Raw genomic sequence first — 24,824 nt, forward strand, 5'->3', positions numbered from 1 at the left:
TTGCATGCACACTTGCTGCTGGCTTTTGAGTATGTCCATTCTCAGCTCTGGTATACCTGACCCACTGCTAAGGAACTGAACTGTGTAGGTTTTTCCAGTTGTGCGAGTTTGCCAAATAGAAGAACAGTCCACCTTCCAAACATCCCTGTTTGCTTAGTGGCTATTTGGTTCAGCACAGTGTATCTCTTCAGGTTTAATTTTTTTACATCCAGAAGGGTTGGAAGAAAGATGTTAGAGCCACAGTCAACAGATCTTCTGTATCCATTGGCTCTTCTGGGTTCTTATAGTACCTAGTGTATCATTCCAGGGGGTGAAACAATTGTGTGCTGTCAATATGTGTACGCACCATTGACCCTTTCTTAAGTAGATTGATAGTAAAGTGTCTAGAAGGTTGGCACTGTCCTAGTTCACACATTCATCTTCAAACAGGGTGGGTACATGCAATGACTCACTTATACATATAAGTCATCACCTGGTCTTGCAGTAATCAAATGATAAATAGTGCTCAGTACATGGTGTATCTACAATTACTGCTTTCCAGAGGTAGTCACACCTGCGCATAGTGCTATTATGAAAAATACCATAGGTGACCAGTTATCTCGTGCATTTCCATGGGTATTCAAGTTGCTTTGAAATGAACTTGAAATGGATTGGTGGCATATTGGGGCCTTTGGTTTTTCTTTTCACAAACACTGCAATGTATATTAATTTTTCAGTGTATAACAATTTATATTCCATTTCTGTTAATGTAGGCAGTGTACACAGCATCACTTGGAATGGTGGGAGATCTGGTCACAGCAAATTGTGTGAAGATGAAACTATGCATATAAGACAAGACTTTCTATATTCTTGTATTTGGGATCTTGAAAAAGTAGAAAAGTGGGAAAGATTTGGAAAAGTGGATAAAAACATTATTTAAACGGGGCACTCTCTATATAAGAGGGTACTTGGAGAGCCCCCTGGTTTGTTTGTTTATCACAAACATCCTCATCAAAGCAGGCCTATATTTAAGACTCATTTATTGTTGCCGCTGATGACTTCTAAAAACTGCTAACCCACATAATTGAACATTCAAAGCAAGCAAGACAGGGAGGGGAATCTGTGGCCCTCCAGATGTTGCTAGACTGCAATTCCACCATCTCTGGTCATTGGCCCTGCTGGCTGGGGCTGATGGGAGTTGGACTCCAGTAACATCTGGATGTCGAAGGACCTCATCATTTGTAGGCCAATGAAGCATCCCTTAGTCCACAAGTAGATTGTAATCTGCCAGTTGGGCATCACTACAATTTAGATCTCTCTACTAAGAGAGACTTGTCTCTAGTTATGAAAAAACACACCAAAAGAGATCATGGTAGATATTTAGGAAATGCTTGGTGTAGAGAAAGTAGACAGAGGTTTTTCTTCCTCTACCACAGTAACAGATCATGGTATCATCCCATGAAATTGATTGACAGTAAATCAGGATAAATAAACTTAAATGCTTCTTCACAGAATGGCTTAGATTGCTTCAAATAGGAATTAGATAAATTAATGTAAGAGAAGTCTGTTAGCCATGATGAAACTTCATATTCATGTGAGCTATGTCTCTCATTAACAGTTGCTGTGGACAAAAATGGGAAAACTTTTCTTCTTCTTTTTTGCCCTTTCCAGTAGCATTTGGTTGGTAACTGTGGGAAGCTGAATACTGATGGACCTTTTGGTGTAATCCAGCTGTGTTTCTCTTAAATTCTTATGAACTGAGGCCAGTCCACATATCTGAATTGGAGGTGGGAGGGAGAAGGTCTTCTGAATGGCTGTAACATTGTGAATATTCTAATATGAATACTGAATATTCCTGCATTAATCCTGATAATGAAATTTCTAAGAGAACGGGATTGCATGACTGTTTCTCCCATATAAATACAGACACCTCCATTCAAACCTAGAAAACATGTTTGTCAGGAATAAAGCTCACATGTTAGGGTTCCATGGACCAGGAGGGTTTGTAGTTATTGTTGTTTCATTATTATTAACCCAAGAAGCATTAAGACATGTGATACCACCACCCAAATTTTGATACATTTTCAAGAAAAGCCTTAATGTATAGACTGAACTTTGGAATATAATTATTTGTGGTACTCTATAAGAATATTGAGTATCATAACAAGCTTTAACATTTCTCAGTGAAACAGTAATGGAAAGATCATGCATCACTGACACATCACTGTATATTGTAAGAAAGAGGGCCGATGTGTCTCTGCCTAATTCTTCATAGAGAAATTGTTCAAGTACAGCTCAATTCTGTTAAAATTTATTTCCTTATTGCTGTCAAGGTTGTTGATGTGCTCTGTAAATGCTGATTCAGGAAATCACAATTTTCAAGGTCATCTTTGACGCGCTTTTTAAAAAGTAGACAGACCTCTCTGTTGAGCTGCTGGAGCTTAGAACAGATGCCCAAACATTCTGAAGGATAATTATGGTTGAGATTGCCATGTTCCATTAGAGAAAGGTGCATTGAACAAATGAGAAATGAAACAAATTAGTTTTATTAATTGATTACTTCTATTCCTAGGCTGTTTACTATCCAAAGATCTTGAAGTCATTTTACAATACATGAACACATACGCACACACACACACACACACACACGCATAATGAGTACAACAAAAACCATGTCAGTGGATTGTTAGTATTGTGGATATATCAGTGATGGTTGTTCCCTGACTCCATCTGCCCACTGCCAACAAGTGAAAACTTATTTCTACCACAGGCTGAGTGAAATCTAGCTATTCAGCCCCAGGAATGGTCATTGCTATCCTACTAACCAAAGGTTGTAAAGGTACTCCTAGCTACTTCAATCAACCCATGTTGCTAGGAAGTCTTCTTTTGTTAGCTGTTGGCAGTTTCCAGAAAACACCACCCACAAATGTCTTCGGAGGCAAGAGAGTGGGGCTGAATAGATTTGTTCACAATGCTATTGGTGTAAACAAATTTTAGTTGCCCAGAATCTATTTCTTAAAAATGGTTTTAAAATAATTACAGCTAGAAATGATTTCAGATAAAGATATAACACCTTGGCCAATAAACCCAACCCCAGAAAGAGAGGTCTCTGCATAGAGTCCTGTGCACACAACCAACAGGGATACAGATGTGAATCTACATTGCAGACAAGAGTAGAATAGAGGTAGGGGTTACTGTGGTTGCTCCCTAGTGACAGCAGTGACCTCCAGGGAGTGTGCAATTTTGCACCACCACTGAGCTTGAGCTTGAGTTGGGGAGCCAAAGTGAGTGTATTGCTGCCAATGGGGGCTTGCGCCCATTGGGACTGTTAGGGTGGAAGTCAGTGAGACCAACAGTAGGTGGAACCAGAGCCTATGACAGGTGGAGCCAGAGCCAATTCTACTTTGGCTACTATATTCCTCTTTGGAGAGTTAAAGAAGAACAAAACAGACTAAGGAGGAAACTGACAGACAGGGACACCCCCGGAACTGGTTGTAAGTAGAAAAGCAGGCAAGTGGGGGCTGGCACAGGGCAGACTGAAGTTGGTGAGGGCATTGTTCCATTTGCCTTAAAGGACACTGATAAATACATGATTGTATACTTGGTAGGTTGGCTTGGTTGCCTCTGTTGTATTTCTGTATTTTGGATCTGCTAGATTGGCTGTTTTAGTTTATCTCTATTCTATTCTGGGATAATAATAGTAATAATAATAATAATAATAATAATAATAATAATAATAATAATAATATTTTTTATAAATATCCCACCCTCCCCGGCCAAAGCCAGGCTCAGAGCAGCTAACGTCATACAAGACAATGCATAAAAACAAGTGATCAATAAATTAAGATACATCCCACAATTAATTCAAACAAATTAAAATTAAAACTGGACAAGTGGCCATCTTCAGGTTAAAATTGAAGGCGGTTACCAACTGTTTCCACTGATATTATAAGCACCTGTGAGCGGGCTGGGAACCTCTTTCATGCTTGTTCTTATACAAGGAGAAAATGAGTCAGACTGAACCCTGACCAAAGGCCTGGCAGAACAGCTCTGTCTTGCAGGCCCTGTGAAAAGATGTCAAATCCCGCAGGGCCCTAGTCTCTTGTGAGAGAGCATTCCACCAAGGCAGATTGAGGCCAGTCTGATCTCCCTGGGGCCCGGAATCTTTAGGATGTTCTTATTTGCAGAATTCAAGGTCCTCCATGGGGCATACCAGGAGAGGCGGTCCCATAGGTACGAGGGTCCTAGGCCATATGGGACTTTAAAGGTTATCTATATTATCTAATTGTTATACTTTAAAATGTAGATTTTATATTTTTTGTATTTATTTGTGATGTTTTTGTAGATCGTTCAGAGACTTCTTTGAAATATAGAGTGGCAGATAAACTACCAAAATAATTCACCCAGACCCATTGAACTAGTAGCATACATCTTTCATTATGGATTATTACATGCAAACCAATCCAGATACTTAATGAGTTAATGTGGGTGTGCATTGTGTGTAGCAAGTCAGCTGTTTAAGGGAAAGGATCCTCCTAACTCCCACATGCTTGTTCGGCTGCAGTTTTCTTGCACTTTCTTGTTCTCTTTTTCATACATTATAAGGCTGAGCAAGAAAAGCTAGAATTTTCTTTTTTAGGAGGGCCACAGGGGTAAATGGGAAACCAATCTCCACAGGTCCTAGTGGGCAATTCAGTGAATTAATATTGCACTGGAGATTCTGCTGCTTCTGGATTATGTTGTTTTATAGCATTCGTCTTCTGTATATTGGGTATACTGTCATGCTTTATTTTTATCTGTTGAGTGGGCATTTTTCCATTTTGTATATAAAGAGCAGTATTTAGGTTGAATAAAATAAAGATTTTCGGGGAAAACTGGGGAAAGTCATTTTTGGAAGGGGAAATGATATGTGGGGTTTAAAGTTTGGAGCTTCGTTATGTACTTTCGCTTTGTGCTCAGTTTGCGGTCTTAAGCAAGTCACTTGTCTCCATCTAGACCAACACTTTGTTGCCCTGTTGTTGGTCTCCAGAGCTTGCATTTAGAGATATGCAGCCTCTGACATGAAGATGTTATTCAGCTACCTGTACTGATAGGAGCTGCTTCCATTGGTGTAGTATGTAGAAGGGACTTTGGGTCGGTGGGACTTAGGGAAGGTGTGATGGTAGTAGCTTGGCAGCATAAGTAGGGCTTGAAGAATCCCCACTAGCTGAAGGTACTGTCTGCTTGATGTACATATCTCATTTGAGTTTATAGGAAAGCCAACTGGAATTGAAATGTTGAAGAAAAAAAGAAGTGTTGATCCACTGTTGGTTAATTCATTGTCTATCTCCCTCCTGTAAGCTATGAGCTTTTTGCTTTCCCGTGTGTTGTTCAGTTTTGTTAACTGTTTTACTGCTTATGGTTTCAAAGCTCAACAAGCTACCTGCTTAATTTCAAATCCTTTGCTTTTTTTTATTCTGCAGCTACTAGTGACAAACAGTAATCATCTTGGTGGGTTGTCAGTAAGAAAACCTGCTAAGTTCATTTAGGGTTTCCTGATTTCATTTTCAATTTAACCACCTCTATCTGTGCTTGACAACTTGACCTTGAGCTTTCTATTTCAAGAGAGACAGCATGTGCAAAGAGAACAGTATGGAGCCAGACTTTATCTCAAAGGTGATTCAAAATGGGTGGGTTGTTTGATTAAGAAGATATGGTATGTGCAGAAGAGAGTTAAACATTCTGAAATGCCACAGCTTCTGCTGTTTTAAAGAAAGCATTTGGAGCAAAGCCAGCTTAGGCCTCAAACTTAAGCACACTTACTTGGGAGTAACTCCATTTCCATTTAAATCAATGGGATTTATGTCCATGTAAATACATCTGGGTTCAGGAAACCACCTTGACAGAGTTGTACACAATGCTAAGGATTGAGGCAAATGGAATGGGAGATTGACAGAAATGTCTCCCCAAGTCTTTTTGCATTCAAATGGATTGTGGAAGTATGTGTGGGACAGAAAAGAGTAGAACTTTGAGATTCTGGAGAAAAACATAAAAAATGCTTGACATTTTACTGGGCAGGGCTGGGCCTTAGTTACCCTAATGGACCAGACTCCACTGACTTTAATCAAAAAGCAGCATAAATCAAGAGTGGAAACAATGCAACAAACTAAAATACTACAATTCAACAATGGTGATTCATTGTAACTGTGTTTCAGAGGCATCCTCTCAGTTAACCACATACTGTATCCTGATAACTAGGAGTGGGCTCTGCGGTACAGGGCTCTAATCCCACTCACACTACGCATACATGTAAATCTGCCACTGTTAACATGTGGTTTTTGTATGTATGATTATAGGGGCAGAGACTCATCAACCGTTTTGCCCAAGCTTGCAAGGAATTCAGCCTTACAATCAGCTTGACAAAGGCTGACAAATTTTCTACATGTAGGGATTTTTCTACCTGATTTCCAAAATTATAGGACCAGGACCATCGTTTGTGATAGCCCTGCACATGCTGTACTTATTTATGTATCTAGAACACTAAAATTATAATTCGTAAAGGCAGGAAAATGAAAAAAATTAAAGTTTCACTATATATACTAAAATAAAAGCTTTTATAGATCAGTTAAGCTAAATGATTATTATCAAATCCTATGAATTAATGCACATTCAGTTGTCTTTTGTGTTAAATGAATCTAATTACTTTTATAAATTAGTTTTATAAATTTTGACTACACCTGAACCACATGCTTGTACCAATCCTTGAATTAAACAAAGCTAACTGGCCAAATTTGCATGACAACAAAACTAGAACAGGTTTGCTGTGGGGATTAAATGAGGGGGAGAACCATAAACACCACCTTGAGCACCCTAGAGAAAAAGGTGGGATACAAATGCAATTCATTCAATAGGAAAAATAATGTTTTGTGTGTTCTTCTTTTTTTGGCCTCTGCTGTTGTCCCCACCCCACATGCACACTACTTTTCAAAGCTTTGCTTTACTTTCTTATGCCACTTTCCAGTTTCATTGTACTAAATAATCATAACAAAAAGGCTATGTTTGCAAGATGTATACGTCATCTAAAATTGTACATTCTCCAGTCCTGCCACTACCACTGCATCCGGGTGGCTGAAGTCATTATTTCCATTTTATGTGCTGGACAACTGAGACCCAAATGGCTGAGGGAAAGATGTCACATGACTTAGGAGTTCCCAAGCGCATGGGGAAGTTCCCCGTATTGTCTTACTGCTCTGTGAGCATTCAAAATCTCTTTGTGGTGTGCATTTGAAAAAGCTTTGAATTGCTTTTTCTCAATCTTCATCTTGGCTATTAATTTCAAAATGGCTCATTTCAGTGGTAGAGCGTCTGCTTTGCATGCAAAAGCTCTCGCCTTCAATCTCAGTATCTCCAGGTAGAGATGGAAGACACTCCCTGCCTGAAACCCAGGACAGCCAGTGCAAGTCAGTGTTGACAATATTAAGAAAGATGGGCTAATGAATGGTCTGCCTTGACATAAGGCAGCTTTTTGTGCAAAATGCTTTGAAGCATCAATCTTGCATTCTGGACATAGGAAGCTTCCTTATACAATGTTGGACCACCGGACCACCTAGTCCATTTCTACCTTGCACTCACCATGACCCGTCTCAGACAATTTCACATTACCAGCTCCCTAGCGAGGCATGGCCCTGAACGTGCAGCTGACTGCAAGCCCAACTAGATCTGTTGGTCTGAGCATGGTGCTGATAATGCCAAGGTTTCAAGTTCGCTCCCTGTATGTGACAGCTGCATATTCCTGCATCGCAGGGGCTTGGACTCACTGGTCCTGGAGGTCCCTTTCAGCTCTGCAATTCTACACTTCTAAGCTGCAGGCTAGAGCTGCCTTGAAGAAGTTCAACTCTGCACATGCTCAGAGGCTCTCCCCTCTCTTCCACATTGCTTCCAACGGTCCAAGAGCAAAGCTAAACTACTGGGGACAGGCAGGAAATGGGGGCTCAGCCTTGCTCAAACTATCTTAAAGTCCTGGCACCCACCCACCCACATTTTCTCTCTTCTTTTAATCGTCTCCTGTCTCCCCACCCCACACCCTTTTGCCTCGTTTCCCCTTCCTTCTTCCCACAGAAGCGCGGAGATGCCATAGTAACTAGCCCGGGTAAGGGCAGAAGTGCAGCAGGAGAGTTGGCAAGGGAGGCCCGGCTGGCGGGCGCCACAGCGCCCCCTGTCTGCGCTCCGCGCGCGCTCCGCGGCGAAAGCAGCAAATGGCTCTGGATTCGCGAGCTCCTTTGTGTGGAGCACACTCGCAGCGAAGCGGCCGAGGCGCACGCCGGCTGCCTCCTCTCCGCCCTGCCGCCAGCGACGCGGGGCAGCCCTGCCGGAGCCGGGGGTCCGCCTCAGTCCGAAACCCAGCGCCTCGACGGTAGCTAACGGGGGCTGGTGCTTCCCCCCCCCCGGCTCTCTCCCTTGACTCCTCTCGAGGCGGGGAAATAAAGACCTCCGAAATAAAGCCGCTGAGAAGAGAGCGGAGAGAGCGAGCGAGAGGGCGCGGGCTGGGCAGGGAGAGGCGAGGGCGCCAACTCTCCTCAGGCGCAGCGCGGTCCTGGGCTGCTTCGGCGAGCGGCGCGTGTGGGGACAACGGAACTCCTCGAAGTTACCTGCCCGGCCGTGAGAGAGAGAGAGAGAGAGAGAGGAGGCGGCTTTTGCCTCAGGTAGCCGTCGCCGCGCCCGGCAAGACCGGTGCTTTTCGGAAGAGTTTCTCTTCCCTCCCACCAGCCCTTCTTCTCTTTTACGAACCGCAAACGGATGTGAGGCGGGGAAGGTGTTTCTTTCCCACCCCCCTCCTGCTTCTCCTCCGGCACCTCAGTTTTCAGGGGTTTCCCCGCCCCCCGCTTTCTCTCTCCCTCTCTCGTTTTGTTTTGTTTTGCCTGAACGCCGACACGAAGCGGGAAGACGAGGAGTTTGCTTGATGTTTTAGTGCGATGGACGTACGGTTTTACTCGCCGCCGCCTCAGCCGCCGCCTCAGCAGCCGCCGCCACCCTCGCAGTCCGCCGCCGCTCCGGAGACCCCTTGCCTGGGACCTTCTCCTTGCCTGGACCCCTACTACTGCAACAAGGTGATTCGGCGTGAGGGGGGCCCTGGCTACCCCCCACCCCACCCTCTTCTTTCCTCGAAGGGAGTTTGGCTTGGTTGGCAGATGGCTGGGCAGCTTGAGCGAGACTTGGAGCGGGGCAGGTTGCAGGCTGGAGCCAAAGGCACCACCAGCGCCCTGTGTGTGTGTGTGTGTGTGTGTCTGCTTGCCGTTGTGCAATGTTTGTGTTGTGCGCGGCGGCGGGGGAGGCAACTGGACGCTTTTGCGAAGCCCCTCTCGGCCTGTTGTGTGGGGTGGCCTGGGCGCCTTCAAAATGCAAATCCATGAATTGGCCGAGGGAGAGAGGGAGGGAGGGGGGGGGAGAGAGAGAGAGAAAGCCGCCTGGGACCCGCAGCCCTTACTCGTGAGTAAGTCCCATGGCAGTTTATGGAGAATCCAACGTAGGGCAATGCTCCCGGGACTGCAGCCCTGCCTAAGCGCAAAGTCTTTTTTCAAGTCCCCCCCCCCCGCTTGGGATGCTCATGCGGGAGATTTAAATTCACCCCTCTTTGGGGTGTTACTTTAGGGGAGGGAGACTCGAAGGACAAAGCGTGGTCAGATCGCAGGCTGGACAGGGTTGGGGTGGGTGGGTGGGGGACTGTGGGGGGTTTCCAAATTGCAGAAGCGTGGCAAGTTTAGTATCGAATAGAAGGAAGCCCAGAATCAAACTGCACCCATACCCTTTATAACTTGATCCAGCGCCATCAGAACAAGTTTTCTCCTAAGTAGGAAAGACGAGGCGGAATTTGCAAAGCCCTGGGCAGGGCAGAAAGAGAGTGGAGTGTACTGCTCAAGAGTTTCGCGGGACTTATTCCAAGTATGTGTGCATAGGGTTGCAGTCCGGGTCGTCGTTTTCTCCTGTCTGGTTTTGTGCTACAATCTTTAACGCTTAAGGCTTCTGCCCCAGAACTTCAGGGACACTGATTCCTTATTTTCCACATTCTTTTTTTCTCCCTGGCTTCAGCCAGTTGCTAATACTACTATGCATGATGTGCAACTCCCCCCACCCTCCTCTGTTGTAGAATGGGCAGTGCTGGCCATAGGAAATAATCAGGAAGTGCAAGCTTTCCAAAACACTCCCCCAGGAGGGGAGAGGAACAGAACTGCGAGCAAGCATTGGTAGTAAGATTTGTTTAAACCTGGGTGCCTGTTAAGCTTTTGTTTAAGTGCATAGTCTGGAAGGCTGGAGCTTTTGCAGGCAGCACCAGGTCTTTTTGTGCATGTGCCATATAAACTCCTCATCTGACTAATCAGCACCTGGCTATTCCTTGCTTGTTGGTGATTCTGTGCTTGGTTTGATTTGCAACAGAGAAGGCATTAAAGATGCCCTTTTACAAAAGGGGAGTGGGGTTTTTGTCTGTTGTCACCGGTGTGTTTGTGTTTAGGAGCTATTTCACGTGTTTGTCTAAGGCAAATTGCACCTACACATAGTGCTGTAAATACAGACTTCTGTTTGTTTTAAGAACACAAACTGTTGCACTGTGATAAAGACCCATTCACTTTTCAGGAAATATTTCCTGCATGATATCATCTGTCATTCATTATTTGAGGAACCCTGATGAGGACAAGACTTAAGAGTGTCCTAACATCTTAAACTTGGAGCTTGATGGCAGAAATTCATTAGGTAGATTTGTGTACAGTGATCATCTGGGCTGCAGCACTTGGACTTTTAATTGTTACAATCAAGTAAAACCCTTCCTTTGAAAAAGTTACCTCTTTTATAAAGAAAGAAAGAAAAGACTGAAGTTTGGATAGCAGGAATGAACCCTGTATATGTGCCAGGCTGTTCATGTGCTGAGGCTTCTTAAGTATTGAGTAATGATGATTATAGAACTACTTTCACTCTGTGACTTGCTACTATAAAATATAATCTTGATTATCTTTTATTGTGAATTGTAAGCCTGCCATGCTGAAAAGTAAAGAAGCATTGGGTAGAATTAATGACATAAGCGCCAAAGTGCCTGAAGAGCCATTTGGCAATGAAAACTGGACGAACGGTTATTAAATCTATCAGTGATTTAAAGCTTCAAAAAGAAGGTAATGACTTGAATACACATTTCGCTCATCATACTCAAGATGGTGAGCCAGATTTAATTTAAAAGTTAAATGCTTTGGAAAATCAGGAATTACGTTAATGTATTAAATCATTTTCCAATTAAGTGCTTTAAATCATTTTGGGTGGCTATCATTTTTGATTGAATAAATTAATTTAGAAAGCTTCCCCCCTTCTCTGTTTGCCCTATGTTCCTAGTCAGTTTTTTATTTGCCACCCCCCCCCCCCCGAAAAAAACCTGGTTAAGTCCAAGCATAAAGAAGCAAACTTCTTTTGACTGTGAAAATGAGGCACTCTATTTAACTTAGTCAGGACTGATAATGGATTTCAGAAATGCTCAGTTGTAAGACTTGCTCTGTTCTTCTTTCTTTCTTTCTCTTTCTTTTTCTAAGCTTAGGAATGACATACCAGGAATGTTTCTTGTAAAACAACATTCTTCAAGCAATGTATATCTCTGTCAAACAGCCCTGCCAATGACCATTGATTATAGAAAATGGACTTAGAGTAGCTTTGCTGGCTGGGCCCCTATGAGGCATGTGTTGACTGAACATCTCATTTTCCTCCACTCCCTCAGCCCCATCTATCCAGGCTGATTAACGTTGTTATAAAGCCTTAACTTTATGTGTGCTGTTGTTCTTGGGTACAAAGAACATTTTTATGAACAGCTGTTGGATAATTTCCCCCCTAAATGCTGCATCATCTTCAGCAGATTTTATGAGTACAGATGCAATGGGAAGCCCTATAACCTAGAACACTAATAGCAGACATGCCTGTGTTCACAGTTTCCTCTGAACTTTCAAGCTGATTAGACATTGCAGGGGAAACTTGTTTGCTTTGTATAAACTGTACTATAAGCTGCATTTACTTCAGAGTGATCCCTTTTAAGCCAGTAGAGTGGATCACAGTCTTAAACTTGTTTGAAATGATTGGCAATCAATCAGTGATCCTCGGGTGCAGGTCTTCCGACATACAGTGTCATAGTTCATGTGTAGTATAAGAGTTGGCCGTATCTACATACGTTTGTGGCGCAAGTTAAAACGAATCACCCTTGGCCATGTTTTAAATAACATACAATAGCATAGATCTTTCTGCTCTGCTGATTTTTCTGTTGGCTGTCTTTGTTTCAAAAGATGACTGAGGTCTTTATAAACTTAAAAATAATGTCCTGAAACATTTTAGTTGGCCATTGCCATGTTTTGCCTTTCTGCATAGTGTGCTTTGTACGTATTGTATTGGATCATGTTTCTTTCCCATCAAAACCTCAGAGGGAGAAAAGTGAAAGAACAATGCAAACAATGTTGGTTATGGCAACTGTGTGAGGTATCTCTTGTACAAACAGAGAGAATGGATGGTATGCTGCTGTATATAGGTCAGCCTCTGAAATAACATAGTGAAGCTCATAGGCTGGGCAGGCAGATTTAGACTTGAGGTAATATGGTTTACCTCTGAAACTTCCAGGAGAGCTGTTTAGGGATGGAAGCCTAGATCCTCATAACTTAAATTTCCCTGGAAAGAATTCTGTTGTTATATGCACAGGGCATGAGCACAGCAGTAAAATAACCCACTAGCCTTCTGTTGTTTAGTAATGTCATGCCTTTAGTTTGAAGATATATCCATAAAAACCAGTATTTACTCCTTACATATACTGATTTCTTAAGTACTGTGAGTAGACGGTTGCTTATAATTTTTGTAAAGTTGCTGTTATTTTGAGCACAGCTGAACTGTTTAAGTATCTGCTTTAATATAATTTTGTTTTGACACTGGTAATAACAGAGATGCTGACTTATGCCAACAACAGGAGGGGCATAATGGCCTTTATGGCTCCCAGTAGCTAGCATTGCAAAATTATGTACGGATTTTCTCCCACCCCCTGAGATTTACTGGTAAATATATATATGCCCATGGCTCATTTGCTGTTTACTTCTTTATACTTGTCAATGCAGTGGAAAAATACAAGCTGATTAGATAGAGAGAGAGAAAAAAAACCTAAACAAAATGGGGGAAGGGAGTAATGCAACATAAGGAAATGAGTACATAGAACTTCTTTGTGGGCAAGTAGTATTTTAAAACTTCTTTGTGACTCCATAGTCAGAAAACCATAGTATTTACAACAAAGATTCTTGTTAGTCTTTAAGGAGCTATAAGACTTTGATATCTATGTTGCAATCTATAACACAGTGCAAAACAACTACCCCTTGGGAAATGTTTATAGTGTTTATTTTACTATTGTATCTTTATCATGCCAAACCAAAACTAAAATTGAGCTCTTTATAAAATGTCCCAAAAGTGTATCTCTTTCACAAGCATGCTTTGTTTCTGATGCCTGGTAGTCAAGCTCCTACTCCCGATTGAATTCTAGGAGAGTCCCTCAGGAAAACTCTAAAGTGCTTACGTAGCTAATATTTCGAGAAATTTCAACATCTGTGTGGAATCAATTGGGTGTTGAATAAATTTTGTTCTTTATTGTTTTCTTGAAAGGGTAGTTTTGGGTGCTCGCAGAACATTTTTACTCCATTTTTACTCTTAAAGAGAGAGAAACTGTGCTTGTATTACTGATTTGTTGTGTTGATGTTTTTAATAAGCTTTGATACATTTTATGGTACCAGTTAATGGCCACTACTTATCGTGGACAAATTCGATTGCAGTATTCCAAAGAAGCTCAACAACTTTTGTTCCCCTAAAAAGCTGAACAACTTTGACCTGAATCCCCAAAAAGGGGGTAGATCACTGCCAGTTTTTAACTCTGTGAGTAGATTACAGTCTCTTGGGAGTTGGCCACCCCTGACATAGTGAGTTAGAGTCTCTAATATGTGTGTAATAATGAGTGGCTCAGATCATCACTTTACCTATAAACAGTGACTTCTGCCAGTCCTCTCTTGGGAAAGGCCTGCATGAAACATATTCTCATGAATGGATTTAGCAGGAGCTCTAGATTCCCATTCATTGCAATTCTTATGCAGCTGAAATATTTGCTATGTTGACCATGTTGAACTAGGACATGGATGAGGCCCTTCAGATGCTGTTGAACTCCAGTTCCCATTAGCTCCAGCCAGTCTGTGGTCAGGAATTATGGGAATTGTAGTCCAGCAACATCCGGAGTCTCACAGGATTCCCAAACCCTGGTGTGGGGAAATCAGGATATATTGTGCAGCTTGACCTGTCATGGTTTGAGATTTTCAGCTCTTAGGTCCTGATCTTGAAAGGCTTGTATCCTCTGATACCAAAAAGTATTAGATAGCACAGAGCTATTTTCACAGTTACTTTTTTTAACAAACAAACCACAGAGGTTTTGATAATAATATAACCTAATAAAAATATAACATAATAAAATATATTTAGGCTCCCTACCAAGGATACAAACCTAGTAAATGAAATGCCATTGATTCCAATAGACTTTGCTCAGAGGCATGTCTGTTTAGGATTAGGGTCTGAATACTTGCATTAGGTGAGAGACCAGAATTCCTGAAACTCTATATCCAAGGCTGACACAATAGCACATACTGAATACTCCTAGCACAAGCTTTCCCCTTTCAATCAGGATTTCACAAACTTTTAATAGAAAGTAGGCGTCCATTCTCTTCTATCCATGCTCTTTGTGTCAAAACATATAACGGTGGCAATTTCTGACATTAATATTTTTTTTACAAAAGTGATGCTTGCTCTGTGTGGATGTTTTCATTAAGGAATTGTTATTCATTAAGAAACCTGTTATAAGCTGATCAGTAAATGAGGTTCTCAATGCAAGAGCCAATAAACAGTTAATTATAGACAGCGAGACATGGAATTTGCTTAACCCCAAATGAGATTTTTCTGGTGGTAACATTTTCCCCCTACAACATTGGGCTTGAAAATGGCAACCTTGTAATATACTCTGCAATGAAAAGTACATTCCAGTTTGGCAACAGATTAGACAAAAAATTCTCTTCAGCTTGTTGTCTGTGCTGCAATGTTCAGCGTAAAGTGGATAAATGATCTGGGCTGAAGAGACATCTTTTGTACTTGCATTTTAAATGCCTGTTTGTATGTAGTCCTTTCATGTTCTTTTGTGTATATATATCTATATATATAGCTATATATATAGATATATAGTTACTTTCTTCAAATCTACTTTAGTGTATAAACCAAGTGAAGTTTGTTTTTGTATAATTGCTGTGCTCCAACCTCTTGTCCAACCATTTGATTTTGTTGGTTGTTGGGTCACCAGTCTTGAGATGATTTTGAATAGCTTGCATATCCATATTTGTGTATGAAACATGTTGGATTACCTTTACACTAGAAACCAGTAGCCAATGATTTTGTTTAAATTGATGCACACACTATACATATATATTGTAGCTATTGGCTGTGTGTAATACATCTCACTAGTGTTTAAATAACTACATTGTCTCCTGGTCTATTTCTGAGTACAAATTAGTTACTGCCATTAAACAAACAACTTGGCATGATGGTACTGAAGGACTGCCTTCTTCCTCATGGACTGCCTGAATGGTGAAATTCTCCTTGGAGTTCCTTTGCCCACAGAACTGGCCCTGCCATTAGGCAAAGTGACATTAAGCTGCCTCAGGCATCTGATTTTGGCGGTTACGAAAGGGCAGCAAATTATTTAATTTATTATTATTATTTTTAAAGAGGGGGGCGAGGTGCTTGCCAAAATAAGTGGCTGTGGGTACTTTGCACCTTTGAAGCATACCATATCCTGTTCTGTCTCAGACAGCAAAATGTTTGGGACTGGCTTTGTTCTCTGAGTCCCCAGCCTTTGAAGGTAAGGTGGATGGTCTGGCCTTTTCTGTTGAAAGGCCTTTTCTGTGGTGGTGACTCAATTATGGAACAGTATCCCCAGGGCAGCTTCTTTGTGCTAGTATTCATTGGGGTTTTTGTTTGTTTGTTTGTTTTATCATTGAGTGAAGACAGTTTTATTTGCTCAGGCCTTTTACATTTGGTGGTTGTGCTAAGGTACAACTGGTTGTTGTTCATATTGTATTGAATTTTTTGGTCAGCAGTTTAACTACGTAGCATGAATTAATCTGAAAGCCTTTTGACAGAACAGCAGGATAGGCAATCTTTGGAATAAGTGAATAAAAGTATCAGTCATTCCTGTCCCTATCACTTCTTTGGCTGGCTTGTCCCATAGACCGTAATGCCACTGAATACAACAGCAACTTGTCATGAGAAGCCCTGTATCAGTTTCTCCCCTCAGTACTGCCACCTTGTTTATTCAGTACATAGGCCTTTCTCAGGACTGTACACACCATACATTTAAACCACTGGGAGCTGTAGTTTACCCTTCACAGAGCTACAGTGCCCAGTACCCTTAACAACCTATAATTCCAAGGATTCTTTGGGTAAGTCATGTGCTTTAAATGTGTGATGCTTACACAGCCTCTGTCTCCTTTGCCCAACATTCTCTGCTTTTCAGTTAATAGTCTTCCATCTCTCAGCCACCACATCCTGACTTTAAACCTCCTTCTTAGCCCTCTGCTTTGACATTGCCCAGCACTTCTGCCCTTCCTTCCTATCTTATCCCTCAAAGCTGCATAAGCTATGGATTGGTAACTGGTCCAGATATCATTGGACTCTAATGCAGGGGTAGACAACCTAAGGCCCATGGGCCGGATGCAGCCCAATTGCCTTCTCAATCCGCACGGTCCAGGAATCAGCATGTTTTTACATGAGTAGAATGTGTCCTTTTATTTAAAATGCATCTCTGGGTTATTTGTGGGGCATAGGAATTTGTTCATCGCCCCCCAATATAGTCTGCCCACCACATGGTCTGAGGGACAGTCGACCGGCCCACGGTTGAAAAAGGTTGCTGACCCCTGCTCTAATGTCTATCAGCCTCAGGTGGTATAATCAGGGATGAAGGGAGTTGTCATCTAACAACATCTGGAGGGCCACAGGCAGCTTACACTGGCATTAACTTTTCCTGCAGTGAGCCTTGTGTAAAGGTTTCAGTGATGTGAGCCAGATAATTTTCTAGTACTTTTATTTTCCATGGGAAATTTTCCATTTCTTAAATTCATTAGTAATGATGTCAACAGCTAATACCATATTGGGCAAGCTTGGAAGCTTTTAACTTCGTTGACTAACTAGAACTACAATAAACATGCTAAATTAGATAACTATCAAGAGCATTGGAAAAAAATCGTGTGCAAACTGATTCTTTTCTGATGCATCGGGTGGGGGAGGGGGGATCCAGTTCTTCAAAAAAGAAGCCCACATCACTGGAAGGTTTCTCTATTTCCCTATCTTCTCCCTAGTATTCTTATCCTGTCTCTAAGCTATGTATTTCCTCAGCTAAACCTAACCTCCTAGAAAATGCCTCACTCCACACAACCCCAACCTCTCTGGGGCACAAATGGTAGGAGGGAAATAGGACAGGCAAAACAAGAACAACCAAAAAAACCTGTGTACTATTTGTATACTTAATTTGATGAAGTCTCTTATATCCAATTCAGCATTCTTTTCAAAGGTATATAAGGTACTGGCAACATAGAGGGATTTACTGTATGTGTAACTTGTGTCCAAGGTGGGCCAGTGCACAGTGGTGAAGGAAGAGGAGTGTGGGGGGAGCGCCCCACCCCCGGCAGCACGACCCCCAGGGTGCCATCGCAGCTGCTCCCCCTGTCCGTACTGGGTGCCCGTCCCCGCAGGTGACGTGCCCTGCCCCCAGGACACGCGCCCCGCCCCTGCAGGTGGAGCAACCCACCCCCGCCTGCTCTCCGCCACTGCCAGTGCATACTGTGGTTCATGTAATGGGTTTCTCAACATTCGGACGGAATGCCTCCATAGTGCATGTAATGGGCAAATGGCAGAGTCCTTCTTCTTTTCCTTATTGAAACTGATACTATCGAAAGAGGGATACACTGTTTGTGTGGAAACAGCAATACCAGGGTATAGGCATCCTGCATATGGTGGGTCTGTCTGTGCTAAGGATCAAAGGCTTCCCCTCACTCATTCCAGCTTTCTCTCTACCTGTGCTCACTTTCACACTGTTTTCCACAATAGAAGAGCATAGGACGCTATCCATATCTAGCAGGCCTACTTGATTATTTTGGACGCTAGTCTTCCTGCTGTGCTCGAAGAGAAGTTGATGTCCCTGCTGTCATTAGATGGGGAAAGGGATTTGGTATAAGAACATGAATTTCATTTATTTTTTCTGCTGTGGTCAATGCTGAGGTAATCCATTGGTGTGTCATCTAGGGCAGGGAGGGTCAGAAGATACAGTGGGATCATCATCTACTGGTAGAACTTTGGGTGATTTGCAATAGAATGGAAGGATTTCTGCCCCCTAATTGCTAAACAAGAGCAATACACCAAAATGATCCTTCTCTAAATTAGACTGCTGAAGTGAAAAAAAGATTTGAATAACCAGGAATGGATTTTTATGTGAAAGGACTGTGAGTTCATCTTATTTCTGATACTCAAAGCAAATCCTTGTGCTCAGTAGCTACTCAGAGGGAGGCTCCATGTTCTTGGATATTCCTTTGGAGCAGGCTACACACACACAGAGGAGGATCACTTTGTCTAATCCATGTAGAATTTGATTTATAGTTATAAAACATACATAAAGGGAGAAAAGAAGTATCATTTTACAGGTTTCTGTGTTATATATTGTGGTTAGGCTGAGTGGTATCCTGCGTGTTCTCATCCATTAGAGTGTCCTCTCATTCACTAGTTAGTTTCACTTTGTAAGCTTAAAGATTTCATACTCAGGGTCTCTTAACAGTTAAGGCATAGTTAATCTGTGTGGGGTAGCCAACATAATGCCGTACAGATGATATTGGACTATAGCTCTCATCAGCTCTAGCCATCATGGCCAATGGCCAAGGATGATAAGAGATGTAGTCCAAGAGATGTATACGGAGGGCATCATGTTGATTACTCCTGATCTATACTGAGCAATCCTCTCTGGGTTAAGAACATAAATAATAAGTAGTTACCTGCCTATGCTTTGGAAGAATCCCAACAACACTCACACACTAATATTCCTCCAGAAACTGAACAGTCTATCTTCTACCCATCTCGACAAGAAAACAAATCTTTATATCTGTATGTCTTCTCACCCTGTTAGTATATGATGTTATAACTACTGAAGATGTTTTCCTAAAAATCCACATCCCTTGCTCATTTAATAGTGGAAAATAAACTACCAGTTCTGTGGTTTTCAGCTGTGAACATAATAAATGACACTATAGTTCTCCTTCTTTCAAGTTCTAGCATTGTGATACTTCAGTATTATATTCCATCGCCGCCACCCTTTGCGAATGCAATCAAATTTTTTGAATGGGCTATAATTCTTCCACTTTGGGCAAGGCCATCCTTACATCTGACAATAAATGTTTAATGTGTTGTATTTCTCTCCCCCCCTCCACAAAGATACATGTATTGTAAAGCTTGTCAATTTATTTCTGGATCAGTCCAGTTTTTGTTGTTTACAAGACTTGCTTTCCATGGAAGAGGCTTCCAATGTTACAAAGTCCCTTTGGCAAAGAATAAAATTAAGCTGATACACATTGTGCATATCAGCCTCAAGTAACATGCTAAAAAAAGGGGGGGGAGTAAATGTAAAATGACAAGAAAAACTTTCAACAAAGGTACATTTTACATTTGGCAAATGCAGTAATTAAAATTAGTCATAGAAACCTACAGATAGTAGAGCTTAGCATCATAGTTAATGATTTATTTTATGTTAATGACTTTCTGCTAGGGCATAAAAGACTGCTCATAATGGACTCTCAATGCTCTATTCAGTTGCCAAGGATAATGGGATAATCTTCCCCAAAATTAAGCTTTTTTTGAAGTATATTATGCTGTTATTTTTCAAGTTAACTCTTCAAAATTTATTGCAGCACTAATCTTTCAAGACCTACTTGTATCCTTAATGGAAATGTGTTTTAGAAACATCAGGTTCCTTGCTCGTTAACCAGGTCAGTTAATTATGTTGGAAATGTTTCATTTTATGTTTAGTTTTATATTCTAGAGATTAATATTCATGAAGTGGAAGTCTTAAATGTGGCGTTAGATTCTGTGCTGAAGCTGTAGATGTTCTAGCGGATTGCTTAAGTGAAGGGGTTGGAATATAAAGCTTTTTAGAAATTTCCAACCCATAACTAACTGACCAGTAGTGAAACCATTTTTTTCATTTTGGACTGGGATGTTTGTGGGTTCTTTTTTTTAAAGAATGTTGATAATTGGTTATAACCAACACTATATTTCAATAACAGATAATTTGCCTACTGAAGTTTGCATAATGTGCTAATCATGTCTAGTGGTTAATAAAGGCCTCCTCTCTCACTCCCCTGATGGCTATAAAAGGCTATTATGTTTGTGGCAGCAGTTCAGGTACAGCTGCTGTGTGTTAATAATGCATCATTGTCCCACTAATAAACACAGCAAAGGTCATCACCCTAAGCACCTAAAATACCTATTTTCTATCCAAAATATTTATTAACACCTTAAAAGCATATCTATTCATTTTAGTTAACTGTATGTGAGTTAATGACACTCATAGCTTCTTGTGTATCAAAGCTTTTGACTCCTCTGTTGTACTGTGGACATATGTTAGCGTTGTAGGTAATCTTTTACTGCTATGTTCCCTGCCCCCACCCTTGCCCATTTTAGCAAGCTGTGCAGTATGTGAAGACTGGTCTGGCGTTGTACAATTAACTAGATATGCTGCTTAGCAGTAATGCTTAGTTTTTAGGTGGCTTAGTTGAAGATCATAGGATAAGAGATCAGGCTGGTGGGATAAGGGACAGGGGCTTTTCTACCGTTGCCCTATAGCTATGGAACCCCCTTGCCGAAGATGTACAAGCAGCCTCCTCCCTGAGAGTGTTTAGGTGGCCTCTGAAAACATTTTTGTTTAGGGTTGCTTTTAATGAACGGTTTTAATAGGCAGTAGTCCCTGTTTTTAGTCTTTTGGGTGGCTGCATTATAGGGACAGAAATCCAATCACTTAGAAAGATATGAAATGTTATCATGGTGCTGTTTACATTTTATATGGTTTTAAATTGTTTCAAAAGTTGCCAGCTGTCGGGGGAAATACTGAATTCTGAACGGCACCTAGTAAAAATATTAAATAAGTAAAAAAATAAATGAATACACAGTCTTGAAGACTGGCTGACAGTAATCATAGTTAAAATGTAGTGACGTTAATTTGTGTGTGTGGCCATGCACACATGAGTAGGGTGTGGATGAGTTTCTTGCATGTGTTTATGCAGTACACTTATTTAAGTTTTAGCTTAGTGCTCTGTGCTGTATGTCCATGGCCTATTTGTTACTCACATATTCCCTTTTAAAAGGCAGGGATTGCTGTATTCATAAAGGCTTTATAAAATATACTTTCTCCAGACAAAGAGGATTCACATGGGATTTCCATTTTGCCAAGGAAACATGCAAATCAATAGGCCAGCACTTATCTGCATTGAAATTAGGTATACTGTAATTTATGGGCATAGCAATATTTTTCCCTCTGTGTTCCATAGCCTAACATTCTTTAAGGTAACCCTGGTTATGTCTCCTTGGAGAGAAGCAACTGAACAAATCTCATTTTCATATCATGTGCTATTGTCTCATGTTTTCTGTTACTCATTTTGATAACCTTGCATTTCTCCCCTCCTGTTTTGATTTGGAAACAAATGTTCAGAGAGCAGAGTGATTCAACTGTGTTTCTATCATCAAGAGAAATGAGAAAAGCCTGACTAACTGAAGGAGTTTTATTTGTGCCGTACACAGCACACAACAGTTCATTTGTCATGGTTTAAATATATAATACAGACAATAAAATGTGTGCAGGCACAGTTGTGATATATGTAGTGTCTGGCCCCGTTCCTATTGTTCGTGGTCTCTACGGTTGTCATACATTGTTCTTTGCACATCATCCCCTTACTTTGACACAATTTCTAGCTTTCAGCGCTGCAGCATTTTCATTGCACAATATACATGAGTTTGACAGGGTGTGTTGAGGACAACTCTGGCAAGCAATTGATATTTTTGAAGTGGCAAGCGTTTCAGCAGCTGCTTGCTTGTGAAAAAGGAATGATAAGATATACTGTATTGTTAGTTTCAGGCAAAGCATTAAGGTTTAAGCTCTGTAAAAATGTACACATTATTCGTCAGTGGTGAAGCAAGTCTTTTATGTTTTTTAGAGCTTAGCTCCCTGGCTGATGTGAACTAGAATGACATTGGTTTAATGGTCAGTAAATGAATAGGAGTACTTTGAATTTGAACTGCTGCCAATTTTGCACCAACAAAGAAACTGACAAAAGAAAGATTTTATGTGAAATGCAAAGCACAAGAAATGTTTTGGAGGGAGAGGAGTAGCAAAACTCCAAAAGAAATATTCTTTAAGGCAGCGTATAATTTAAATGATACCAAAATGGTTAAATTATATTCATTTCATGTGGCTCAACAGTTTTGGACATAAGCTGTTACATTTAATGTCTTGCAGAACTTGTGTGTCTGCCCAGTCTTTTAGAATATATCTGTGTGGAATTCACAGTGTGTTTTTCTAAGTACCGCACTGTGCCCTGAAGGCCTGTTGGAAGAACATTAGAGTTGTCCACTGCTGGGGTTCCCAAGTATCTCTCACTATCTGGTAGTGCGAAATTGTAGTTTAATCAGTTGTGGCATTTCCAGTGTGTAACATTCATTAGCAAGGCAATTTGTCATGACTGTTAATAGTCAGAATGCATCTGTTCTCCTCCTCAGTCACTGACCATGATAGGTACAAAGGCAAATATTTCCATTTCTGAACTGAACTTCTACTGAATTGTAATCCATGGTTAACTGCTTCAAGATGCATGCACCAGCAGCACATCAACAGGACTATGTTTCCCCGACTCTGCTTTTTATAGGTTCCCCCCCATAAAGTATATTAAAGGCATTAAAGGGTAGGCATTCTTTGATTAGTTGTTAAGCAGGAACTGTAAATTATGGGTGTGGTATAATCTGTATTCCGAGAATAACACTATTTAGAGAGTATCATATATTAAAATGCATGAATATATATATTAAAATAATAGCAGCAAGTATATAGTCTGCCAGTGATTATTTATTTGGAGTGCTTCACTGATTTTATATTCACTTAATATTTTACAGCCAAAATCTTCCTTTAAATTAGAAAAAAAACTATTATTGTACATAGCAATATGATCAAGATCTAATTAGAAAAACTTTATATGTTCACCCTACCCCTGCAAACTCCCTCGTAGTTATGGTTCTAAAAGTAAGAGGTTAATTTATTTCTGTTAGATTCTTTTACACATAGATATTGCTCCTGTGAAAGACACAAGCTTTATGGTGCATTCTTAATTTTAATAAAAGGTCCTCTACATTTGATACTTAAAAAAAGAAGAATCTGAACCCAATGTTGATAAAATCTCTTCCTGCTGATAACAAAACTGTTACTGTTTAAGTTCTCATTTAGCAGTTAGTTGGTACGCTTCAGTGAATGTTGTCAAAAAGGCTTTTCTCTTGAGTGATAGCCTTGTAGGAATGTGAATAGAGATTTTAATTGTATATCATGTGTGTATATCAGAGTGAGTGGATTCACTGACTCTACTTAGCTACATCTTTACAGCTCAAACATGCAAAAATACTGTATATATATATGTGTGTGTGTGTGTGTATGTGTATATATATATATATATATATATATATATATATATATATATGCAGGTTTTGGTGTCCTCGGGTGTCTTCCTGTGTAAAAGTTGGGGTGTCTAGGCGACGTTTCGACGAGGTCTCACTCGTCATCTTCAGGCTGGTGCTTTCGGCTTCTTGTTACTGGAACAGAGCAGGATCTCAGTGTTTGAGTTCCTATAAATACTGTTGAGGGGGTGTGGTGTATAGCCTCCAATGTTCTGGGCAGAGAGGAAGTTCCCAGGCTAGTGTGCCTTTTCTTCTTTTGTTCCTTAATTACTTGAGGGATATCTTGAGTGATTTCTTGAGTGATATCCTGAGTACCACTTAGGTGGGTCATTAGGTGTGGATTAGTTGCTAAAGTCTTTGTGTCTTGACCTCTTGAACTTTGTGAAGAGTTTTTCTGAGAAGATGGCTGTACTGCACTTAGTTGTGCTCTGGCTTGGCTTCGTGTATAGGGGCGAGCTGTGGTTTTGTGGCCTGTGTCAGCCAGATCTGTGTAGGGATTGCAGGGGGGTGCAGCATCCGGAGGTGCCACCATGGTTTGGCTACTGGATGGTGTCTGTAATTTATCTGTGGAGAGGGTCTGGGTTTGGGTCTGGTGTGGTTGATTGGTGATGGCGTTCTGTGTGCCTCTGGATCTGGTGTCAGTTTTTGTGGGGAGGGCTAATTTCCAGATGTCTGGCAAGCGGGATGTGTCGTCACGCTTGTTCATGTTGTGAGGGTGTTTCTCTATCTCGATGGCTTCCATGATTATTCTCTTGTGGTGATGTTCCATGTTAAAGAGCAATTTGGAATCTGCAAAATTAATTTCGTGTCCTGTTTCTTTCATGTGTTGGAAAAGAGAGGAAGTTTTTTCTTCTTTTTTGACGGCATTCTTGTGTTCTGCGATACGTGCATTTATTCGTCTGTTTGTTTGTCCAATGTACGTGGCTGGGCAGACTTTGCAGGGTATTTCATAGACCCCTTGGTTTTCCAACTGGATTTTATCCTAGGGGTTTCTGAGGATATTGGCTATTTTTTGGTTGGTGCAAAAGGCTGTTTTGATA

General features: G+C 41.2%; 1 protein-coding gene across 3 annotated transcripts in view; it reads left to right on the forward strand.

Annotated features, from left to right (window-relative positions):
- The first annotated feature begins 8,190 nt into the window (after positions 1-8,190).
- TOX (thymocyte selection associated high mobility group box) overlaps positions 8,191-24,824 on the forward strand; it is a 188,217-nt gene continuing 171,583 nt past the window's right edge. The window contains exon 1 of one of the 3 annotated variants that reach the window (XM_081917547.1): positions 8,191-9,065. In XM_081917547.1, the coding sequence (XP_081773673.1) occupies positions 8,931-9,065 (135 nt within the window). In that variant the 5' untranslated portion in view covers positions 8,191-8,930. Of the gene's footprint in view, positions 9,066-9,756; positions 9,898-24,824 lie in introns of those variants that run through there. The other 2 variants (XM_081917548.1, XM_081917549.1) reach the window with 2 other exon arrangements.

Source organism: Podarcis melisellensis (assembly GCF_964234715.1).
Source record: "Podarcis melisellensis genome assembly, chromosome: 7".
NCBI classification, from domain to species: Eukaryota; Metazoa; Chordata; class Lepidosauria; order Squamata; family Lacertidae; genus Podarcis; species Podarcis melisellensis.